This window comes from Macaca thibetana, chromosome 1, assembly GCF_024542745.1.
Source record: "Macaca thibetana thibetana isolate TM-01 chromosome 1, ASM2454274v1, whole genome shotgun sequence".
Classification (NCBI taxonomy): Eukaryota; Metazoa; Chordata; class Mammalia; order Primates; family Cercopithecidae; genus Macaca; species Macaca thibetana.
This window is the reverse complement of record NC_065578.1, coordinates 34175244-34199907: the sequence shown is the minus strand read 5'-3', so window position 1 is coordinate 34199907 and position 24664 is coordinate 34175244. Positions and strand designations below refer to the sequence as shown.

The window sequence follows — 24664 nt, the reverse complement described above, 5'->3', positions numbered from 1 at the left end:
GCAACCTCCATCTCCTGGGTCCTGGCTTCAAGAGATCCTTCCACTTCAGTCTCCCAAGTAGCTAGGACTATAGGCACCTGCCACCACACCCAGATAATTTTTCTTCTTCTTATTATTTTTTTTACCTATGGGGTCTTGCTATGTTGCCCAGGCTAGTCTCAAACTCCTGGCCTGAAGTGGTCCTCCTGTCCCAGCCTTTTGAATAGCTGGGATTACAGGCTCAAACCAGTGCACTTGGCTTTACTGAGCACTTAGAAAGTACTAAACACTTCACACAATCCTCACAATGTCCCCAAAAAGCAAGGGTGTCAGAAAAGTGAAAGATCTTGGGACAATACCCTGCTCAGATGGAAACAGTCTGTTCTTCACCATTATGCTTTTATTTATTCCTTCACTCAACAAATGTTTATCTCTGTGCTAGTGTCTGTTTTAGGTGCCAGTGATACAGCCTTAAAGAACTCAGAGTTTCAGTCCAACAGAGAAGACAGACAATAGACAAATGAAGAAATAGGTTGCGTGCGGTGGCTTATGCCTGTAATTCCAACACTCTGGGAGGCTGAGGCTGGCAGGTCACTTAAGGTCAGGAGTTTGAGATCAGCCTAGCCAACGTGGTGAAATCCCATTTCCACTAAAAATACAAAAATTGGCCAGGCGCGGTGGCTCAAGCCTGTAATACCAGCACTTTGGGACGCTGAGACGGGTGGATCACGAGATCAGGAGATCGAGACCATCCTGGCTAACACGGTGAAACCCCGTCTCTACTAAAAAATACAAAAAACTAGCCGGGTGAGGTGGCGGGAACCTGTAGTCCCAGCTACTCGGGAGGCTGAGGCAGGAGAATGGCGTGAACCCGGAAGGCGGGGCTTGCAGTGAGCTGAGATCCGGCCACTGCACTCTAGCCTGGGCCACAGAGGGAGAATCTGTCTCAAAAAAAAAAAAAAAGAAAGAAAGAAAAAAGAAGAAATAAACAAGAATACACAAGTTGTGAAGAGAGCTATCATGTACATTACATACAGGATGTTGTAACAGAGAGGAGGAGCCTGCTTTAGATGTGATGATGAGCACAGAAGACTTCTTTGGGGTGATTTTCAACTGAGATAGAAGGATGAAGAGATCACTCCATAAAGCAGTGAAGGAAAAAGAAAAAAAAAAGAAGAAAAGGAGATACTTGTGCAAAGAGCCGGACATGGCGAAGGGGAGAGAACACTACAGGCTAAATAAAGAGCAAGTGCAAATGCTCTGAGACAAAACATGCAGGTAAAGTAACTTGATAAATCTTAAGAATAGCTAGGGCTTAGTGCAAATGGAGTAGGGAACTAGGGAGATAAGACTGGGAAGGCGGGCAGGGGTCAGACCAAGTCAGGACTTGTAGACCTTGCTAAGGTATTTGGATTTTATTCTAACAATGGGAAGCCATTGAGGGCCTTTAAATAGGGTAAACAAGGCCGGGCGCGGTGGCTCAAGCCTGTAGTCCCAGCACTTTGGCGAGGCCGAGACGGGTGGATCACGAGGTCAGAAGATCGAGACCATCCTGGCTAACACGGTGAAACCCCGTCTCTACTAAAAAAATACAAAAAATACAAAAAACTAGCCGGGCGAGGTGGCGGGCACCTGTAGTCCCTGCTACTCGGGAGGCTGAGGCAGGAGAATGGCGTAAACCCGGGAGGCAGAGCTTGCAGTGAGCCGAGATCGCGCCAATGCACTCCAGCCTGGGCGACAGAGTGAGACTCCCTCTCAAAAAAATAAAAAATAAAAAAGAAATTCAAATAATGTCATTTGTTTACCCTTTTTTTTTTTTTTTTTTTTTTTTTTTTGAGACGGAGTCTCACTCTGTCGCCCAGGCTGGAGTGCAGTGGCGCGATCTCGGCTCACTGCAAGCTCCGCCTCCCCGGTTCACGCCATTCTGCCTCAGTCCCCCGAGTAGCAGGGACTACAGGTGCCCGCCACCTCGCCCGGCTAGTTTTTTGTATTTTTAGCAGAGACGGGGTTTCACTGCGTTAGCCAGGATGGTCTCCATCTCCTGAACTCAAGATCTACCCGCCTCGGCCTCCCAAAGCGCTGGGATTACCGGCATGAGCCACCGCGTCTGGCCTGAATTTTTTTTTTTTTTTTGGGGGGGGCGGAGTCTCGCTCTGTCGCCCAGGCTGGAGTACAGTGGCCGGATCTCAGCTCACTGCAAGCTCCGCCTCCTGGGTTTACGCCATTCTCCTGCCTCAGCCTCCCGAGTAGCTGGGACTACAGGCACCCGCCACCTCGCCCGGCTAGTTTTTTGTATTTTTATTTATTTTTTTTTTATTTTATTTATTTTTTTTTTTTTTTTGAGACGGAGTCTGGCTCTGTCGCCCAGGCTGGAGTGCAGTGGCCGGATCTCAGCTCACTGCAAGCTCCGCCTCCCGGGTTTGCGCCATTCTCCAGCCTCAGCCTCCCGAGTAGCTGAGACTACAGGCGCCCGCCACCTCGCCCGGCTATTTTTTTGTATTTTTTTTAGTAGAGACGGGGTTTCACTGTGTTAGCCAGGATGGTCTCGATCTCCTGACCTCGTGATCCGCCCGTCTCGGCCTCCCAAAGTGCTGGGATTACAGACTTGAGCCACCGCGCCCAGCCCCGTTTTTTGTATTTTTAGTAGAGACAGGGTTTCACCGTGTTAGCCAGGATGGTCTCGATCTCCTGACCTCGTGATCCGCCCGTCTCGGCCTCCCAAAGTGCTGGGATTACAGGCTTGAGCCACCGCGCCCGGCCTTTTTTTTTTTTTTTTTTTTAAATAACTGCAGATCAGGTGTGGTTGCTGACACCTATAATCCCAGCACTTTGGGAGGCTAAGGCTGGAGGATCACTTGAGGCCAAGACTTTGAGACCAGCTTGGGCAACACAGCAAGACCCCATCTCTACAAAAACTTAAAAAGATGCATGTGGGCCAGGCACAGTGGCTCATGCCTGCAATCTCAGCACTTTGGGAGGTCGAGTCAGGTGGATCACCTGAGGTCGGGAGCTTGAGGCAAGCCTGACCAACGTGGAGAAACTCCATCTCTACTAAAAATACAAAATTAGCCAGGCGTGGCAGGGCATGCCTGTAATCCCAGATACTCTGGAGGCTAAGGCAGGAGAATCACTTGAACCTGGGAGGCAGAGGCTGCAGTGAGCTGAGATCACACCATTGCACTCCAGCCTGGGCAGCAGGAGAAAAATTCCACGTAAAAAAAAAAAAAAAAAGAAAAGAAAAGATTCAAAAAGAAAAAATCTGCTGGGCATCATGGCGCCCACCTATAGTCCCAGCTATTTGGAACCCTGGGGCAGGAGGACTGCTTGAGCCCAGGAGTTTGAGGCTGCAGTGAGCTATGACTGGGCCACTGCACTCCAGCCTAGGTGACATTGAGACCCTGTCTCTAAAATAAATAGGCTGGGCATGGTGGCTCACGCCTGTAATCCCAGCACTTTGGGAGGCCAAGGAGGGTGGATCACCTGAGGTCAGGAGTTCGAGACCAGCCTGGCCAACATGGCAAAAACCCTTCTCTACTAAAAATACAAAAACTAGCTGGGTGTGGTGGTGGGCACCTGTAATCCCAGCTACTTGGGAGGCTGAGGTAGGAGAATCGCTTGATCCTGGAAGGCGGAGGTTGCAGTGAGCTGAGATCGCTCCACTGCACTGCAGTCTAGGTGACAGAGTGAGACTGTCTCAAAAAGAATAAATAAATAAATAAATCTCTAGCTGCCATATGAAGAATGGATCAGAAGACTGAAATGTAAGTGGTTGCAGGACTCTATGTGAGACATAGAGATGGAGAAGATTATGATGTAGTGGTAGAGGGGGAGGATTCAAGACATACTTTGGAGGTAGAACCGATCTTTGGATTTTTATAAAGACCAGCTCTAGGTTTTTGTTTTGAACAACCAGGTGGTACTATTTACTATGCTGGGAGAGTATGGGGGAAGGAATAGATTCAGTTGATAAAATCAACAGCTCCAAGTTGGACATATTAAATCTGATATATCGGCCAGATGCAGTGGCTCATGCCTGTAATCCCAGTACTTTGGGAGGGCCAGGTGGGAGGATCACTTGAGACCAGGAGCTCAATTACAGGCTCAAACCAGTTCACCTGGCTTTACTGAGCACTTAGAAAGTACTAAACACTTCACACCATCCTTATAATGTCCCCCAAAAGCAAGTGTGTCAGAAAAGTGAAAGATCTGGGACAATACCCTGCTCAGATGGAAACAGCCTGTTCTTTACCATTATGCTTTTATTTATTCATTCACTCAACAAATATTTATTATCTCTGTGCTAGTGTCTGTCTTAGGTGCCAGTGATACAGCCTTAAAGAACTCAGAGTTTCAGTCCAACAGAGGAGACAGACTATAGACAAGTAAAGAAATAGGCTGTGTGCTGTGGCTCATGCCTGTAATTCCAGCACTTTGGGAGGCTGTTCGAAGTCAGGAGTTTGAGACCAGCCTAGCCAACATGGCAAAAACCCGTCTCTTTTTAAAAAAAACAAAAATTAGCCAGGTGTGGTGGCACGTGCCTGTAGTCCCAGCTACTTGGGAGGCTGAGGCAGGAGAATCGCTTGAACCCGTGAGGTGGAGGTTTCAGTGAGCCGAGATCACGCCACTGCATTCCAGCCTGGGCAAGAGGGCGAGACCCTGTCTCAAAAAAAAAATCTAATATATCAACTAAGTAGTCTCCAGTTGGCAATGTCTAACAAATAGCTGGATATCTCAGACCTGAGCAGGGCATGGTGGCTCACCTCCGTAATCCCAGCACTTTGGGAGGCTGAGGCGGGTGGATCATCTGAGGTCAGGAGTTCAAGACTATCCTGGCCAACATGGTGAAACTCCGCCTCCACTCAGAGTTAAAAAATTAGCCGGGCATGGTGGCACGTGCCTGTTGTCCCAGCTACTTGGGAGGCTGAGGCAGCAGAATTGCTTGAACCCCGGAGGCAGAGGTTAAAGTGAACTGAGATCGTGCCACTGCACTGCAGCCTGGGTGACAGAGCGAGACTCTGTCCCCCCAAAAAAAAAATAATAATAAAAAGAATCATGAGGTTACTATGCTGTGTGAGCCAGAAGGAAAAGTGATGATCAGTAAGAGAAATGCTTGAACTAAAGATTTCAGAGATAATGCAGTTACTGGTAATAGTAAACAGGGGTAAGTGTGATGAGGGGAGGGTGGGAGACTGGATGGTTGATACAGCTTAGAAGGAAATACTATTGAAGGAGGTAAGGAACTGAGCATTAGGGTGTTGGGTGGGTCATCTGCCTGGATCTTTTTTTTTGTTTTTTTTTTGAGACGGAGTCTCACTCTGTGCCCAGGCTGGAGTGCAATGGTGCGATCTTGGCTTACTGCAACCTCTGCCTCCTGGGTTCAAGCGATTCTCCTGCCTCAGCCTCCCGAGTAGCTGGGATTACAGGCCCATGCCACCACGCCCCGCTAATTTTTGTATCTTTACTAGAGAGGGGGTTTTGCCACGTTGGCCAGGCTGGTCTCGAATTCCTGACCTCAAGTGACCCTCCCACCTCAGTCCCTCAAAGTGTTGGGATTACAACCCTGAGCCACCACGCCCGGTCCTGCCTGGATATTGAATGAAGAGAGTTAGAGGCAGAAAAGGAGATAATAAGCTACGAGCTAATGTTGAGGGAGGAATGATTCCCCAAAAGGTCTGTGGACCTCAAAGAAACTAGAGATTGTGAAAGACAGGCTGGGTGTGGTGGCTCACTCCTGTAATCCCAGCACTTTGTGAGGCCTAGGTGGGTGGATCACTTGAGGTCAGGAGTTCGAGATCAGTTGGAGTGCAGTGGCACAATCTCGGCTCACTGCAACCTCTGCTTCTGGGTTCATGCCATTCTCCTGCCTCAGCCTCCCGAGTAGCTGGGACTACAGGCACGCGCCACCACGCCCAACTAATTTTTGTATTTTTACTAGAGACGGGGTTTCACCATACTGGACAAGCTGGTCTCGAATTCCTGACCTCGTGATCCATCCGCCTCGGCCTCCCCAACTGCTGGGATTACAGGCGTGAGCCACCGCACCCAGTCAAATTTTTGTATTTTTTAGTAAAGACGGGGTTTCGCCATGTTGGCCAGGCTGGTCTCAAACTCCCGACCTCAGGTGATCTGCCCGCCTCGGCGTCCCAAAGTGCTGGGATTACAGTCGTGAGTCACAGCACCCGGGCTAACATTGTAATTTTTTTTTTTAAGTACCTTACTCTGTTCGTAAAGTATTGAGTGGAATATTTACATTCCTCCGGTGATTGGTGTTTGTGTGTACACACACGCACACACACACACACACGGCCTCTTTTTGAACAATGCGCGCACCCACAAAAGCCTATTGAAAAGTTTATACTGCTACAACAAATCTGTATTCCTATGAGGTTCCATAATGAAATCAGTTAGGACTGTGTGTTTTTGAAATAGGTAAGATTTTACTTCTCTACTTTCATTGACTTGGCACTAGGTAGGGTAGATAGTAGGCACTAAATTTCTGACTTTGAATCGGAAAACATCTGTTTTTCTGGGCAAGGATAGCAGATTGCTCCTAGGGGAAATCAAGAAAGAAAAGAGACCTCCAACGCTTCTCCCCAGGAGCGGATAAGGCCCTGGTTATTTGCTTGCAAGTGAAAATTGCCCTGGCATACCCATTCAAATTTCTCCTAACAAATCATAGTGGTCTACAGTCAACGCCTTCTTCGCTTATTGGCCAACTGGAAACTTCAGTCCCTCCATGCCTCCCGCCTCTCACTCAGGGGCCAATAGGAAAGATGAGAGTTTCGCAACTTAGTGTCATCCAGCATAGTAATTGCAATTGGCTATTGGAGCTGTCGATCGAGGGGTAGGCGGGGCCGTGCCCACTGGCCTATATAAGAAGAGGACAAAGGCGGCGCGCCGCCTGTGTCATCCGCCATTTTGTGAGAAGCAAGGTGGCCTCCACGTTTCCTGAGCGTCTTCTTCGCTTCTGCCTCAACCGCCCCTTGACCACAGAGATGTCTCGGGATCGGTTCCGGAGTCGTGGCGGTGGCGGTGGCGGCTTCCACAGGCGCGGAGGCGGCGGCGGCCGCGGCGGCCTCCACGACTTCCGTTCTCCGCCGCCCGGCATGGGCCTCAATCAGAATCGCGGCCCCATGGGTCCTGGCCCGGGCCAGAGCGGCCCTAAGCCTCCGATCCCGCCACCGCCTCCACACCAACAGCAGCAACAGCCACCACCGCAGCAGCCACCGCCACAGCAGCCGCCACCGCATCAGCCGCCGCCGCATCCACAGCCGCATCAGCAGCAGCAGCCGCCGCCACCGCCGCAGGACTCTTCCAAGCCCGTCGTTGCTCAGGGACCCGGCCCCGCTCCCGGAGTAGGCAGCGCGCCGCCAGCCTCCAGCTCGGCCCCGCCCGCCACTCCGCCGACATCGGGGGCGCCGCCAGGGTCCGGGCCAGGCCCGACGCCGACCCCGCCGCCAGCAGTCACCTCGGCCCCTCCCGGGGCGCCGCCACCCACCCCGCCAAGCAGCGGGGTCCCTACCACACCTCCTCAGGCCGGAGGCCCGCCGCCGCCGCCTGCGGCAGGCCCGGGCCCGGGTCCAGGGCCTAAGCAGGGCCCAGTTCCGGGCGGTCCCAAAGGCGGCAAAATGCCTGGCGGGCCGAAGCCAGGTGGCGGCCCAGGCCTAAGCACCCCCGGCGGCCACCCCAAGCCGCCGCATCGAGGCGGCGGGGAGCCCCGCGGGGGCCGCCAGCACCACCCGCCCTACCACCAGCAGCACCACCAGGGGCCCCCGCCCGGGGGGCCCGGCGGCCGCAGCGAGGAGAAAATCTCGGACTCGGAGGTGAGTGTCTATGGGAGCGACGCGTCGGCTCCCCTAAGATGGCGGCGGCCCCCTCCTCGCCCCCGCCCCCGCGCTGGGCTTCCATTTTGTCGGCCGCCGGAAGGGGCGCCTGCGCGCGCCGTCGTGGGGGCGGAGCGGCCTCGCGGGCCCGTCAGTTGGCCGGGGATTGGCCGCCGCCGCGCCTTGCTCTCCTGGCGGGCGGAAGGCTAGGGGAGGTCTACTTTCGGAAGGAAGCGCCGGGCTGCTGTGGTCTGCCCTGCGGAAGGTAGCTTGTCCGTGGAACTGGCGTAGTGCAGAGCGTGCGGCGTTTTGGAGAGAACGGGGAGGTTCCGTAAAAGCGCAGGCGCATATCGTGTAGGTTACAGTGGCATTTGGACTTAATGCTGTTTTCTTATTTTCATAATACGATTTAGATTTTGTTAGGGACTCTCAATATATGTGGCTGACAGTTGCTGATGGACGTCTGCTCTTTGGGGAAGTGTCTGTTCTCGAGCATTCTGGATGACGGGGCTCCTTTTTCGGTGTTAAGATAGTTGCTCATGTTAGAAATCTCACATAGTAAAACCTTGATTGTGACCAAACGGAACAGAAAGGCGACTGATAAGTTTCAGATAAGAAAATACTATCTTGGGGATTTTCACTTGCAAAGGTCTCTGGTGTTTGTAAACTTCTTTCCTTTTTCATTAGGGGTTTAAAGCCAACTTGTCTCTCTTGAGGAGGCCTGGAGAGAAAACTTACACACAGCGATGTCGGTTGTTTGTTGGGAATCTACCTGCTGATATCACGGAGGATGAATTCAAAAGACTATTTGCTAAATATGGAGAACCAGGAGAAGTATTTATCAACAAAGGCAAAGGATTCGGATTTATTAAGCTTGTGAGTGTAGTTTAATTTTATGTAGAATTAGAAGGGGTGAGGTGTTTTTGTTTTTGTCGTCACTACAAACGCTGAAGGCTTGGTTTTTAAACTGGGGAGAATAAATTGGTCTTTTTGATTTTCACCATTCTTACAGGAAAAATATTCCTGTGGTATAATGCATTATTGTTGCTACCCAAGAGAAAAGAGGGGTAGGGTGGGTAAACTAAGTCGTGTTAGCGGGTGCTGCCTAAAGGTAATGCTCGAACTGAGCTGGAAGAAGAAAAGAAGTAGGAAGTAGGCTTATGACAGTTTAAGAGTGTAGACATCAACCAATTTTGAGGTTATTAATATGAGTGTCTCTGATACTTACAGGAATCTAGAGCTTTGGCTGAAATAGCCAAAGCGGAACTTGATGATACACCCATGAGAGGTAGACAGCTTCGAGTTCGCTTTGCCACACATGCTGCTGCCCTTTCTGTTCGTAATCTTTCACCTTATGTTTCCAATGAACTGTTGGAAGAAGCCTTTAGCCAGTTTGGTCCTATTGAAAGGGCTGTTGTAATAGTGGATGATCGTGGAAGATCTACAGGGAAAGGCATTGTTGAATTTGCTTCTAAGCCAGCAGCAAGAAAGGCATTTGAACGATGCAGTGAAGGTGTTTTCTTACTGACAACGTAAGTTGTTTATTGTAATAATTTCTATCGACTTATATGAGACGGTGGCAATAAAAGTGAAATAAAGCTAAGATGGAACCATTTTTGTTACTAGAACTCCTCGTCCAGTCATCGTGGAACCACTTGAACAACTAGACGATGAAGATGGTCTTCCTGAAAAACTTGCCCAGAAGAATCCAATGTATCAAAAGTAAGATTGATGAAACTTTTTGGCAGTTTTTAATTTAAGTGTAAAGGAGAAAATTGTTTTAGAAATTTTCCAATTTTGCTTAAAATATGCAAAATTATTTGATGTAGATATGCTTCTTAGTAAAAAATCTGAAGCTGAGAAAGATTTGAAGCTGTTACTCAGATGGCTGTTTGTTTCTGAGGTGGGTACATTCACATGCAGTCCTGTTTTGTCCCTACAATGATGGCATAAAGTCGTGTGTGTGACTGAAAGTCTCTGTTGCCCAGGCCAGAGTGCAGTGGCATGATCTCACCTCATTGCAACCTCTGCCTCCCGGGTTCAAACGATTCTACTGCCTCAGCCTCCCAAGTAGCTGGGATTATAGGCATGCGCCGCCAGTCCCGGCTCATTTTCTATTTTTAGTAGAGATGGGCTTTCACCATGTTGCTAGGCTGGTCTCGAACTCCTGACCTCAAGTGAATCGCCCACCTCAGCCTCTCAAAGTGCTGGGATACAGGCATGAGGCGCTGTGCCTGGCCGAAGTACTTCCTCGCCCCCGAGCTGGAGTTTCGCTGTTGTTGGCCCAGGCTGAAGTGCAGTAGCTTGATCTCAGCTCACTGCAACCTCCGCCTCCCGGGTTCAAGTGATTCTCTTGCCTCAGGCCTCCAGAATAGCTGGGATTGCAGGTGCCTGCCACTGTGCCCGGCTAATTTTTTGTGTTTTTAGTGGGGACGGTGTTTCATCATGTTGGCCCAATGGGTCTTGAACTCATGACCTCAGGTGATCCACCTGCCTTGGCCTCCCAAAGTGCAGGGATTACAGGGGCGAGCCACTGCACCTGGCTTGGAGTACATTTTTATGGGTGGAACAAATAAGCCTCAGTAAGGAATTTGGCTAGAGGAAAACAATTAGAAAATGAGGAAGGTAGGATTTATCTCCAGTGCCTGTATTCTCTTTTGCTGAGTATTCTGAGTATTTTTGCTGTGAAGATATTTTAAGATGAATCAGGATAATTTTTGCTTTTTGTATTCTTAAAGAAATAGAACAGGAAAAAGACCAGTACGAGGGCAAGTATTTTCTGGTGTGCATTCACAAATTGGTTCATGTTTAAATTTTGTGTATTGTTAGGGAGAGAGAAACCCCTCCTCGTTTTGCCCAGCATGGTACGTTTGAGTACGAATATTCTCAGCGATGGAAGTCTTTGGATGAAATGGAAAAACAGCAAAGGGAACAAGTTGAAAAAAACATGAAGGATGCAAAAGACAAATTGGAAAGTGAAATGGAAGATGCCTATCATGAACATCAGGCAAATCTTTTGCGCCAAGGTAAAAAGATACCCGCATGAACATCAGTGCTACATCACTGCTAAGGTCAATTGTTTTTTCACCCTGTTAGAACCTTGTTAATGAGAATCCAAAATATTTTCCAATGTTCAGATCTGATGAGACGACAGGAAGAATTAAGACGCATGGAAGAACTTCACAATCAAGAAATGCAGAAACGTAAAGAAATGCAGTTGAGGTAAAATTGTGTTTAAGGTTTAAACCTTCATTTCTTTTTTTTCCTTAGAAATGTATCACTCTGGGCACAGTGACTCACACCTGTAATCCCAGCACTTTGGGAGGCTGAGACGGGCGGATCTTGAGGTCAGGAGATAGAGACCATCCTGGCTAACATGGTGAAACTGAAAATACTCTACTGAAAATACAAAAAATTAGCTGGGCGTGGTGGCAAGTGCTTGTAGTCCCAGCTACTTGGGAAGCTGAGGCAGAGAATGGTGTGAAGCCGGGAGACAGAGCTTGCAGTGAGCTGAGATTGTGCCACTGCTCTCCAGCCTGGGCGACAGAGTGAGACTCTTGTCTCAAAAACAACAAAAAACCTGTATCACTGTTGCCCAGGTTGGAGTGCAGTGGTGCAATCTCAGCTCACCACAACCTCTGCTTCCTGGGTTCAAGCGATTCTCTTGCCTCAGCCTCCCGAGTAGCTGGGATTGCAGGCATGTGTCACGACACCTGGCTAATTCTTTCTGTATTTTTAGTAGATAACGGGGTTTCGCCACATTGGCCAGGCTGGCCTAACTCCTGACCTCAAGTGATCTGCCTGCCTCTGCCTCCCAAAGTGCTAGGATTACAGGCATGAGCCACCGTACTTGGCCATTTTTTTCCTTCCTTTTTTGAGATGGGCCCAGGCTGAAGTGCAGTGGCGTGATCATAGCTCACTGTAGTCTCAAACTTCTGAGCTCAAGCAATCCTCCTGAGCAGCTGGGACTTCAGGCACAGGCCACCACCCCCCAGCTAATTTTTTTTTTCCTTCTTTTTTGTGGACATGGAGTCTAGGCTGGTGTCAAACTCGTGGCCTCCTGAGGTACTGAGATTATGAGATTACAGGCATGAATTACCAACCCTGGTCTTAAGCTTTGATTTATGCACTAACATTTATATTCTGACATTTAGGAAAAAGATGTACTTAGTTTTTCAGGTCAGGCAAAATACAAAGGTTAAATATTATGTCAGTGTTGGTTTAACACTTAAAGTGGAATACAGTGTGAGATTTTCCTTAATAAAGCCTACATTCTTTGCCAGAATGTCTTTAGTACTATGCCCCTAGACTCATTCTAAGCCTTTGTGTTTTTTAGCTCTAACCTAGTTCTTAGGCCAACTGCTATGTTTCTTCACATTGAATTATAAAAGATGTGGATAACACTTCAGTTATGTGCTTGATGGGTATTTCTAGGCAAGAGGAGGAACGACGTAGAAGAGAGGAAGAGATGATGATTCGTCAACGTGAGATGGAAGAACAAATGAGGCGCCAAAGAGAGGAAAGTTACAGCCGAATGGGCTACATGGATCCAGTAAGTCAACCTTTACGGCTTTCTAATTGGAGTTGTCTATAGAACTTGCAGGTACCTAGAAGGAAATACAGGAAATTTAAATATCAAATTACAGTGATTTTCTGTTTTTTTTTCTTTTTCTTTTTAATCAAGTATATTATGTTTGTCTTGTATAGGTCAGAGGATTTAATTGAATAGGAAGTTTTTTGTGTTTGGAGACAGAGTTTTGCTCTTGTCACCCAGGCTGGAGTGCAGTGGCTTGATCTTGGCTCACTGCAACCTCCATCTCCTGGGTTCAAGTGATTCTCCTGCCACAGCCTCCCGAGTAGCTGGGATTACAAGTGCCTGCCACCACGCTTGGCTAATTTTTTTACTTTTAGTAGAGACGGCGTTTTGCCATGTTGGCCAGGCTGGTCTCGAACTCCTGACCTCAGATGATCTGCCTGCCTTGGCCTCCCAAAGTGCTGGGATTACAGGCGTGAGCCACCACTCCCGGCCTTGAATAGGAAGTTTTATAGGTCTTTGGATAATTGAGTCTAACTTAGTTTCCAGAATATTGATTTCAGAAATAATTCAGATGATGAACTTTTTGAACTTTGCCATGTTTTTTTATTTAACTCTTGAAAATTTTTCAGTTCTTCAGAATGCTTGGTATGGGTGTGGTACTGGTATATTGAAAGAAATTTTTTTTTCTTGCAGAGGGAAAGAGACATGAGAATGGGTGGCGGAGGAGCAATGAACATGGGAGGTAAGTATGAAATTTAAATTTAACGACATAAGTAGAGAGTGGTGTTCTGGTGGAGTTGTAACCACTATTTTTGTTTTCTAGATCCCTATGGTTCAGGAGGCCAGAAATTTCCACCTCTAGGTGGTGGTGGTGGCATAGGTTATGAAGCTAATCCTGGCGTTCCACCAGCAACCATGAGTGGTTCCATGATGGGAAGTGACATGGTAATGTATCCTGTGGGACGTAGTACCAAGGAAAATCTCGTTTTCACAACTTAGGTGTGTTTTTTTTTTTTTTTTTTTTTTTTAAATAGTAGGTGACTGGACCTCTTAGTTTCCCCTACCAATTTCATACATAAATATGTAATATTGAGGAATACTTTGGCAACATAGAAGAACTCGGTGTGTGGTAACCTAAACAGGTTGCCAACAAGGAGTCAATGCTGTTAGTAGTATGTGGAATTACCTTTGGCAATAAGTAGATTTAGGTGCTTTTGAACTGTAGTGCATGGCAAATCCAAATTCTAGATGCTAGATAATGTATCTGATTATTCTACATCCAAGTGAGAATAATCAAATGGCAAACTGTCATTTTTTAAGCTGGTATTTGCCATAAGTAGGAATCAGACTTGTAGTTTGAAGCTTTAGGCATGTTTTAGTGATGTGTAGGACTTTGACCTATATTTGGTGTGGCTTCTACCCTATGAAAAGGGAATTGAGTGTTTTGACTCGTCGTTTCCCACCTGTTGGGCCTGTCTGTAGGTATACCTTCTAAAATCAACTGACATCTCCATTTTGCTACAGAGTAGCAAAAATCAACAATGATTTTTAAGCATACTAATGGTGTGCATTTGATCTGAACCTTCTTGATGCTATCATGTTTCAGCTGTAAATATAACCTGTCAGATGCTTAGAATAATCAGTTGAACTGGTGTGAGTGGCTGCGTTAGGGCTTTACAAATCGCTAGGACTGAATTTTGGTGGGTTTAGAGAGTGCATTTTTATAGCTGAATTGAATGTGATGAGTTCACTACAGGCTTTTGGCAAAGGAGGGGAGCTGCAGTGTGTAGCTCATAAGATTCATTTTATAAATAGAAACATAAGGATTTAGTAAAGGGCCTCACCTGTTTATAATCTACCTAAGACTTTTTGGGAATTAAAGTTAGAATTATAAATGGCTGGTTGGGTAAAATGTAATACTATGGGCTTTCTTCAGATTTTTCAGAGTATGTGGGTAACATTTTGGTTTAATAATAATCTTCCTAAAGACAGATTGTTAGGCAATGTGTAAAATCTAATTTGACCTTATGTTCTCACAATTAAAGGTTTATATTCTAGGTAACAGGTAGCTGATAGCTCCTGGGTTCTCAGCTGTTGTAATTAACATAATTATGAAAGCCCCAAATTTTTCTTTTTTTAGCTCTTAGAGGTAGAATACAGAACAATGAGCCAAAAACCCTGTAATTTGTAAGATTTTGTAAAAAATCTTATAAAAAAGATTACGGTTTAGTCATTTTGAGTAGCTCTATAGTATTTTGTTTTAAAGAAGTTGAAATTGTGTATAGGAACAGTTAAACCCTGCTGCCATTTTAGTTTTTTATTTGGAGTAATACTCACAGTAACTGGTCTGTTATAAATGGAATGAGAAAAACAGTGTAGGCTGCTGTGTTTGCATACCTGAGGGGTCTGCTGTTGAGGCACATATGTTTCTATTGAAAACTTCTGTCTCTAGAATTACGTAAAACGAGATGGGAATAATGAAGTCACTCACTGCTTTATTGCAGTTAACTTTAGCTTGGTGTTTCACTGTTTGGGAAGTATCTAAAACATGGAATTACAGCAAAGTGTCTGTACTTTTCAAAGACCTAAGGGAAAAGATGGACTGATGAAGGTGGGTGGGGTTTGTTCATTCAGTTTGCAACAATATAGGATAGTGCTGAGAACGTAGTTGTCTCTGGTTATATAGTGATGGCTCTGAAGGTAGTATGCCTGTGAGAATTCGGCAACACAAGTTTTTTGATCAAGTTACTGTGCCGGTTAAGTGACTAAATCTATTAGTCTTTTATGCTTTTTCTTTTTGTAGTCTGGTAGCATTTTATTAAAACTTTCAACCTTTTAAGTTTTCTGCAACTTAGCAGATGTGTCTTAAGATCTTGAAAAGCACAAGGTTTCTTAAGCAGCACATGCCACTAACTGGTGAGTAGGTCTTTCTCACTTCATTGAGTGAATTGAATCTCTGGTTGGGCTTGTTAGGCTTACTTGGAAATTAAATTTCCTGTTCAGATGTTGAAAGTGAGAGTTTGCAAGCTTTTCATTGGGTTAATCTGATGTGAAATTTCTTAGAACTCATTTTGGAATGGATTTTCACATCTGCACTAATTCTTAAATTTTTTAGCACTACAGGGAAGATCTGTTCTTTGAAACAGGTGTATGAGAATGGCTCAAGTGGGAACATACCACAAGGCATGTATTATCGTAAACTAATTTTCAAATTACCCTTTTTTCCTTTCTATGTTCCCGGTACCTGTGGATCGACTCATTGGTGATTGTATCGACGAACGTTGACTACGGAACCTTCTAAAATATTTACTTAACACACATGGACATCAACTACTTATAATGAACTGTTAATTACTGTTCCAATAGCGTACTGAGCGCTTTGGGCAGGGAGGTGCGGGGCCTGTGGGTGGACAGGGTCCTAGAGGAATGGGGCCTGGAACTCCAGCAGGATATGGTAGAGGGAGAGAAGAGTACGAAGGCCCAAACAAAAAACCCCGGTTTTAGATGTGATATTTAGGCTTTCATTCCAGTTTGTTTTGTCTTTTGTTTAGATACCAATCTTTTAAATTCTTGCATTTTAGTAAGAAAGCTACCTTTTTATGGATGTTAGCAGTTTATTGACCTAATATTTGTAAATGGTCTGTTTGGGCAGGTAAAATGATGTAATGCAGTGTTTGGAACAGGAGAATTTTTTTTCTTTTTATTTCCTTTTTTTTTCTTTTTTACTGTATAATGTCCCTCAAGTTACGGCAGTGTACCTTGTGCCACTGAATTTCCAAAGTGTACCATTTTTTTTTTTTTTTTTTTACTGTGCTTCAAATAAATAGAAAAATAGTTATAATATTGATCTTCAACTTTGCCATTCATGCTTCTATGCACATTAGGCTAGGTATTCCACATTGAAAGCATGAGAGTGTCTAGGCCTTTGAATGGCATATGCCATTTCTGGGAAATTTATCTGGAGGCTAAGTATTGTTTTCTACAAATAACTGCCCCCTTTGTTTTAAAAAGAAGAAATGCATATTGAAGTAGTTTCATGATTTGTTTGGCATATAGGAAGCACGCTGGTGCTAAGTATTTTTTAAATGGTTATGTAAGCAAAGCTGAACTGTAAATCTTCATTCAGGAATATGTATTAAGATTGTGGAATGGGTGTAAGACAATTGGTAGGAGGTGAAAGTGGGTTTGATTAAATGGATCTTTTATGGCCCTATGATCTATCCTTTACTTGAAAGCTTTTGAAAAGTGGAAAGATCATTTTGTTGCATTTCCCCATTTCTTGTTTTTAAAAGACCAACAAATTTCAAGCCCAATAAATGGCTTGTATTGAACTTTTACATTTGAATTAAAGATTGTTAAACATGAAGCCTTTTCATGTATTCAAGTGATTTATAAAGATGGGGTGTAGTCTAAAAAATGAAACTTGAAAATAAGAAGGTTTAGTAACAGGGCTGGGCGCGGTGGCTCACGCCTGTCATCCCAGCACTTTGGGAGGCCGAGGCAAGTGGATCATCTGAGGTCAGGAGTTCAAGACCAGCCTGGCCAACATGGTGAACCTCTGTCTCTACTACAAATACAAAAAGTTAGCTGGGCGTGGTGGCGGGCGCCTGTAATCCCAGCTACTCGGGAGGCTGAGCCAGGAGAATTGCTTGAACCTGGGAGATGGAGGTTGCAATGAGCTGAGACCATGCCATTGCACTCCAGCCTGGGCAACAGCGAGACACTGTCTCAAAAAAAAGGTTCAGTAACTGAAGTAGGTTTAGTTATATATACATTTGTACTCTGTAACTTTTACATCTCCTTGTGCTACTTCTGTTGGGCAAAATCTATAGGACTATAAAAGTCTATTGGTTCTCTTCTAAGAGCTAGTGGTGACTGTTAACAAATAGGGTTGCAGATAATCATTCTTACTGTAAATTTGTTAACTTGTTTTTACTTAGTTTCCTTTTGATGTAGCACTAAATCTGGAGAAAGTTGCTCATGCTACACAGTACAAATATCCCTTCCTACCACCTTAAAGGCTTGGAATGTTTCCATGGTGTTGTCAGTTAATTGTCAACTTCATTGAACCCCCTTCCATTAGAACAAGAGACTTTGACTATTAAAGTAGATGGTTTATTGTTGCCTGTTAGTATAATAGGAGCCTGATTTACCAGTGTAAATATGTTAGAGGGACAACTTCCTAACAGTAGGTAAAGTAATTGAATGGTTTGGCTTTGTTCTTAGTTATGTTCCATTCAAATCTGTACATTATAGAACTCTTACTATGGAATGTGTCTTCCTCCTTTTCACCTCTGTTCTTGGTGCTAATTGGCAAAAGAAAAATTCTAAGTCAAACCTTTATTAACATGCTGAAGTTTAGTATTGTGTCTGTGTACAAAAGAAGACCTATTGTTGGAACAATCCGAGCACTTTCTGCATAGGAAACAGGATAATGCTGAAAGTAAACACTAGTGTATAAAAGCATCTCACTAAATTCTGGTTGTATGACTGATAGGTACATGGTGTGCTAAGGGAGAGAATCTCATTAGAAAATAATGCTCATTATTTCATTCACCAACACACTTGGAAATATGAGTAGTTTTACCATGGTTATATCAATGAGGAAGTTTTGTCCCAAAACAGATTATTAATTGGTGATACATAAGAGATTTTCTGTATGGAAACAAGGGTCTTGATTAGAAAGGAATCCATTACAGTTTGGTTGAATTATATAGTTAGGGACTCTACTAAAGACAAGGAAATAAGGGGTGTTCATGGGACACCCACAGAGGGTGAACTTTTTGAATGTGTGGGTGGGGGCTGGTTGGGAAATGGGAAAATCTGCCTATAAAATTAATGTTTCAGTTTATTTTTCAGATTACATGCCTTTCTTTATAAGGGATGCTGGCACAGACCCCCTAAAATAAGCTTTTGGTAGTACTGTACCTTTGAAGAGTGGTGAAGGATGCTAATGGATAATCTCCTGAAAGTTGTGGCTTTTGATACCCTTACTGTGGACTGTAGAGTTGCTAAACGTTGTTTAGCAAATAATGTTGCTTAGTTTCAAATGACATTTGACTTTCATCACTGAAACAGCAATGTACCCAGGGTTGTAAGCTTACTCAAATAGACTTTCAATAAGTCTTCAATGTATATATGATAGTTTTTAGCCTAATGTGAATTTAAATAATCTTAATAAGTAGTTTATCTGAAACTTGGGGTGGGAAAGGGGAGGTAGCAATTTTGAAGTATTTTAGCCATTTTTCTCATTTAAAGAAACCACTTGTCCCCATTTCCTCTTCTCCACTGTCTCATAATTTTAAGAGGAACACTGGTTGTGTTTTATACTACTTCTCCCAATCTTTACAAAATACATACTCTTAAGACCCCAGTGTATTTAATAGGTATTTTATAAGCATAGCCCATTGGCTCATGTTAGTGAAACCATAATCCTCTTTGCTTAGAACATTAATTAAACTCCTAAGAAGTACTACAAAGCCCACCACTCTTTATAGATGTATGACTAATATAAACAGTTAAAAAATGGGGAAATTGTAATGTTACGCCTGTGCAATTTTTAAGTGGCATATTATGGCAGATTAAAATTTAGATACTTGGCTTTTCTTGGGCAAGCCACTAAGTTGTGGCAGAATGTCTTCTGGTGTTCTTGGACTGCAATCATGCACTATTAAAGTAGTGGCCTGCTACATAACTGCATTTAGCCAGCATTTCTGCAGTGCGTAACTGTGAGGAACGTAGTACCGCAAATGGCAATGGACATTAGGACCCGGATGTAGTATTCCTGCTTGCTCCAAGATTCTCATTGCCGACTGCATACAGGTAGGTAACAAGCAATATAATCTAACTTGGTGACTTGCTATGTACTTTTATTCCGTGGGCATTCTGGCATCACACTTCTGACAATGAAATTACAGTGCAGCACCTAACACTTGTATGGTAAAGCTAGCTTACATCAAAACTGTGTGGGTGTGGGGTTAGAGCTGTAATTTGTTAGGCAGAATTCAGTGCTGTTGCAGTTCTCAGATAAAAAGTGCAAACTTGATTCTTTGGTATATCTGACTCAGTTGTGTGGTTTCCTTTAGTTGCATTGTAACTGAAGATAACATGGAACACATCAGTGGTGTGGGGGAGAGGGAACTAAACTCTACGTGGGAACTAGGGTGCTTTTAGCACCTTGACATGGGCCGTATAGCATGTGATAATTAGTCTTTATTGTAGCAAACTGACCTGCCCATAGATCGGCAATATCAGTAATTTCAGTATGCAATCTTGGTAATTCTACGAATTGAGATGAACTGAAAGTACAGGTATTTTTGTAATGCGATTTAAAATTTTTAGAAACATGGGCTTCATGAAAACACCATTGTTACTAACTTGGGCTTAGATGGGAATCTAATGTGAATAGTTCAAGTTATGGGACTTGTCTAAATATGTCTATACTCTAAACCTGGGGGAAGGTGGTGTGGAACATTGACTTGACTACAGTCGAATACATTTTGGGAATCATTCCCAATCATAAGACATCGTCGTTTCTGTAGGATGACTGCATATGTTCAGAGTAGCTTTTTGAATTTGGTTCCCTTAGCTTTAGGGATGTGATGTTATAGTCCAAAATGTTTACAAGAAAACCTAAGTCTTCAAAAGCACTTCTTCTGTTGCTTAGGACTTTGCATCAACTGTTGTTCCAGACCTCACTTCAACTTTTTGGTCTCTGAACTGGTTTTTAGCTAGCATACATGAGAGACAGCTTTCATGTATAATGTTTCTGCTCTGTAACTGGAAAGCGGTTTACTTTGCATAAATGCTGATGAAACCTTCATGACTGATAATTTTCTTCTGTGTATCAAGAAAAAGAGCTTGCTCGTTGGCAAGCAATTCACAAGGTGGGGACAGACTTGTACTTTAACATGTAGTCCATTCAAGCCAACGACTTTGGACTCTACTGATAGATGAAAGAGCAAATGATGACTAGTTTAGCTTCTGCATATCAATAATATAATGCAGATCAAGTATAATGCTCAATATTAGTGACATGAGTATCACTAAATTACATAGAACCCTGATTGGGGTTTCCTGTGTCGTAATCCATTAAATCGGTGGCCAGTGCTTGCTGCCGTGGTTTAGTGATTGGGTGTTAGAAATAAAAACTCAGGCCTATTTCTTAACCAGTCAGTAACAATTTTTAGAGAATGTACTTGCTATAATATATGGACTTCAGGAACTTCATTGGGGTGGGGGGTTAATTTTGCCTTATCCTGTTCACTTTAAGATGATTAGGCTTTTGCACTTTAGAATGAGAAACTTGTGACGTTAGTGTGTTCTTACTAGCTTTAATTTGTATCTATCAATGAATTGTGAATCTTAGTGCAGTGGGTTTTTTACAAAAACTCAGTCAAAAAGCTGGGAATTAAGTGGGTTTCAGTAATAATGCTATACTGAGGTGCTTGCATTGTATTTCATAATCTTGTTACAAACCAAAATTATTTTTAATGAGAGCAGTCTTGGGTTCAGAGGTGTGATGCCAGAATGTATTTTCGTACTGTTAGGCCCTTGGAACAGATACCGGTGCTTTCTGAAAGATGAAAGAAATGCAATGGGTGCTCTTCATGCAAGGTTGCAGACCTACCAAGAATGCATAATAGTCTCACTTTTCCCCAATAAAGAGATGCGTGTGACTAGTTTTGGACTTTTAACCTTAATGGGGGTTGCATGTCTCCTATTGTTAATCATTGTCAGCTGCAGTGACATGATCCACAGTCCTGCATTTACTGCCTTTCCCTTAATGATTTTGGACAGGTTTTAGAGAGCCAGGATGTTGTTCTGGGCCTTTATTTGGTTTTGGCTTTAGCTGATAATGTTTTAGTGATGTCAGCTAGTGCAGTTCTCAAATGGCTGCCTATTAGGGAAAGAATTCAGAGGATTTGACTGCTCCTAATCATCTGTCATTGCTGCTAGATAATGATTGGCAATTTTTAAGACTCAACTGGAAATCTCAACAGTTGCTGGTAAACCATTAAACCTTAAAAGCGTTGCTTTTCAACACCAGTGCTGAAAAAAGATTGATTTTTTTTTTTTTTTTTTTTGAGAGTGAAAAGGGCTTGGACGTAGGATAGGATAATGTGGAGAATGGGGGGAAGAATGCAAAACGATATAGTATCCCTTATGGATGGTACATGTGCAACAGGGAACTCTTATTTCATATACCCTTTGCAGTAATCATTCAGGGAGGAAGAAAAACCTGGAACTTGAATGAAGGCTGATCTTTGTTTTGTGCACTGTGGCCCTGCCAGGCATATAGTGAAGGTGAATGAATGTCTTCTTCCTCAGAAAATAATTGGTTCCTTGCTGTCCCAGTAAGGCATAGCTTTTCCGGCCCTAACTTTAAAACTCAGTGAGGACTTAGACGGGAAAGAATGAGGTAAATACAAAGGATTGCAGGACAACTACTGCAGCATTGTGTACTGTGGGAAGGGGAGTTGGGCACTCTTGGAGAACTCCTGCTGAAGGTGGTCAGCCCGCCTGACAATGGAAGACATACTTGAATGGGGAGCAGGGTATGTGCTTTCATATGAAAAAAGAGCTGATGTTAAAACTCATTTGGTGAGGTCAACGTTGTCACATACCTTCACATAAGGGATAGTATATTTTGGGTTGCAGTCAAACTTGTGCTCAGACTGGTGAAAATAAGAGTTAGGCTTTTACATTTTAAAGAAAATGCAGTTTTCATTCTAATTCAGGTGTCTACTTATTTTATGTAAGAATAATTTTAGATTTCCCCCCCATGAAGTTTCTTCCTATTTTTTTTAATGCTGTAACTTACCCCCAATCTTTATCTCTGGAATTTTACTCTTTAAATTTTGAAGTTGACTAGCATTTTCAGACCTTTATTTTTATACCCTTGTCTTTTATATTAACTTTTTCTCATTATTCTTTAGGTAAGAATGATTGATGTTGGCTGATATTGGAGTGCTCGTTCACATGAAGTAAGTTTCCTTAGAAATCTTAACCCCTAGAGGCTTTTGAGTTTTATTTAAATAATTTCATTTAGATATGTGGGGTGAAATTTTGGTATTTGAGATGTTTACCTTTTCTAAGGTAATATCTCTGTGTTTTGGTTTGAAAATAGGGATGTATGTGAGAAAGCAAGTGAGAGGCATTATACAAATGTCAAACGATATAATTCAAAAATGGTGGATGGTTATATAACAATCATAGAACAGAAAAGAAAGCTTGACTTAAGTGGAAAGGCCATATTCTCAATACTCAATTCAATTTTAGACTCTATCTAAAATTCCCATGATTCTTTTTTTACTTACACTTAAGATGTAAAGAAAATGCAGGAGAAGGTCAGGCATGATGGCTTTACACCTACATTCCTAGCACTTTGGGAGGCAGAAGCAGGAGGATTGCTTGAGCCCAGCCTAGGCAAAATAGTGAGCCCATGTCTCTACAGAAAAAAAAAAATAGCCAGGTGTGATGGTGCATGCCTGTGGTCCCAGCTCCCTTGGAGGCTGAGGTGGGAGGATTGCTTGATCCTGGGAGATTGAGGCTGCAGTGAGTAAGTTAAATTTTTTGTTATAGGTGGATAGATACTTCTCAAGACATCACACAGCGTGAGCCAATCAAGGAGGGAAGCCACAAGCAGTTAGACTGACAACGTTTCTAGGTAAGTTGAATGATTCTTAGCCTGTTAAACTGTCTTCAGAAAGAAAGGCGCTTGGGTGGAACAAAAATAATACTAATGTGGGAACCTTTATTTATTTATTTATTTATTTATTTATTTATTTTTTTTTTTGTTTTTGAAACGGAGTTTCACTCTTGTTGCCCAGGCTGGAGTGCAATGGTGCGATCTTGGCTCACTGCAACCTCTACCTCCTGGGTTCAAGCGATTCTCCTGCCTCGGCCTCCCGAGTAGCTGGGACTACAGGCGCCCACCACCACGCCTGGCTAATGTTTTGTATTTTTAGTAGAGATGGGGTTTCACCGTGTTAGCCAGGATGGTCTCGATCTCCTGACCTCATGATCCGCCCTCCTTGGCCTCCCAAAGTGCTGGGATTACAGGCATGAGCCACCATGCCTGGCCAATTAATAAGATTTCTTTGGTATTAGTTCACTTGACAGTTATATAATGTTATGTTTGAGAATTTGGTAACTCTGATTCTTGTATCCTTTGGAGTAATCATACCCTTTAATTAGCAGGATCAGGTGAGCTGTGTCCAGAAAACCAACAAGAAGGAGTGGAAGGAGGAATGAACGTTTCATTCTCATTAATAAAGACATTATCCTAATTATCCTATGGTTTTGTTTTTGTTTTTTTAGTACTCATTTATTTTCTAGAATTTTCCTGACTTCAACGTATTCAAAGTGACTTTTTTTTTAAAAAAGTCTGTATTACAGACACAGAACCAGATTAAGTATAATTCAGGATCCTATTGTGACTTGGCAGTGCTGCTCTCAGTCTCAATTACTGATCAATTTTTATGGTCCTTTTTAGGTATTTGCCTTCACTCTGTAATTTTTATTTCTAAAATTAGCACGTTATAATTTAGCAATTACTACCTACATACTTCTCCTTGATTGGATTTCAGACATAGCATTTTGTATTTCCAACTTCTGTATGTGCAAACTATCAGATGATGGTTATGAGATAGTCACACATCGCTTCACAAACAAGCATAGTCAAATAACAATATAGTCATATCCCCTTATCTGCAACCATGGTTAACCACAATCTCAGAGTTACTAATTTTTAAATTGTGTGCTTTTCTGAGAGGCATCCTGTCCTTCCCACCTTGGATGGGATACTGGGAATGTTGGATACAGTATATTCATGCTGAATATGCTATTTGCCATCCAAGAAAAAAAAAAAGGCCATGTAGGCTAGGCCAGGCTTTGGTACCATTTGTGGTTTTGGGTATCCACTGTGGGGGGATCTTGGAACGTATCTCCTTGCAGACAAGGGAGGACTCTACTGTGGTTTGATTGACCTGAGTAGTAATGAAGGGCTGTCAATTTCTGAAAGTCAAAATTTGATAATGGAGTGTGATCTGGGTAATTTTTGAGAATATCTAAATGTAAGGAAAAATCTGGAATTGACTATAAAAACTGCTTAGTAGAAATTGTAGACAAATTACCTGTCCCCTTCACTCTTGGAGACCTTATACTAAAACTTGCCAAGCTGTTAGTCTCGTACACTAATTTTTTTTTTATTTATTTGGGTTTGTTTTTGTTTTTTTTTTGGAGACTAAGTCTCCCTCTTGCCCAGACTGCTGGAGTACGGTGGCACCATCTCAAAAGGTTCAGTGCAACCTCTACCTCCCGC

The 24664-nt window shown here is 43.5% G+C and overlaps 1 protein-coding gene across 6 annotated transcripts; it reads left to right on the top strand.

Moving 5' to 3' along the window:
* The first annotated feature begins 6869 nt into the window (after positions 1-6869).
* SFPQ (splicing factor proline and glutamine rich) lies at positions 6870-23633 on the top strand. 6 transcript variants are annotated; one of them, XM_050798331.1, is made up of 13 exons: positions 6870-7802; positions 8490-8678; positions 9033-9334; positions 9429-9524; positions 10632-10828; positions 10940-11024; positions 12237-12354; positions 13033-13081; positions 13163-13284; positions 15706-19161; positions 22278-22325; positions 22924-23008; positions 23539-23633. In XM_050798331.1, exons 1-10 carry the CDS (start codon positions 6975-6977, stop codon positions 15841-15843), a joined length of 2124 nt encoding a protein of 707 aa, XP_050654288.1. In that variant the 5' UTR covers positions 6870-6974; the 3' UTR covers positions 15844-19161; positions 22278-22325; positions 22924-23008; positions 23539-23633. The 6 variants fall into 6 exon arrangements, with proteins under 6 accessions (XP_050654288.1, XP_050654278.1, XP_050654304.1 ...); XM_050798321.1 differs by having other exon boundaries at positions 15706-21645; XM_050798347.1 differs by lacking the exon at positions 15706-19161 and having other exon boundaries at positions 23542-23633.
* Positions 23634-24664: the final 1031 nt, after the last annotated feature.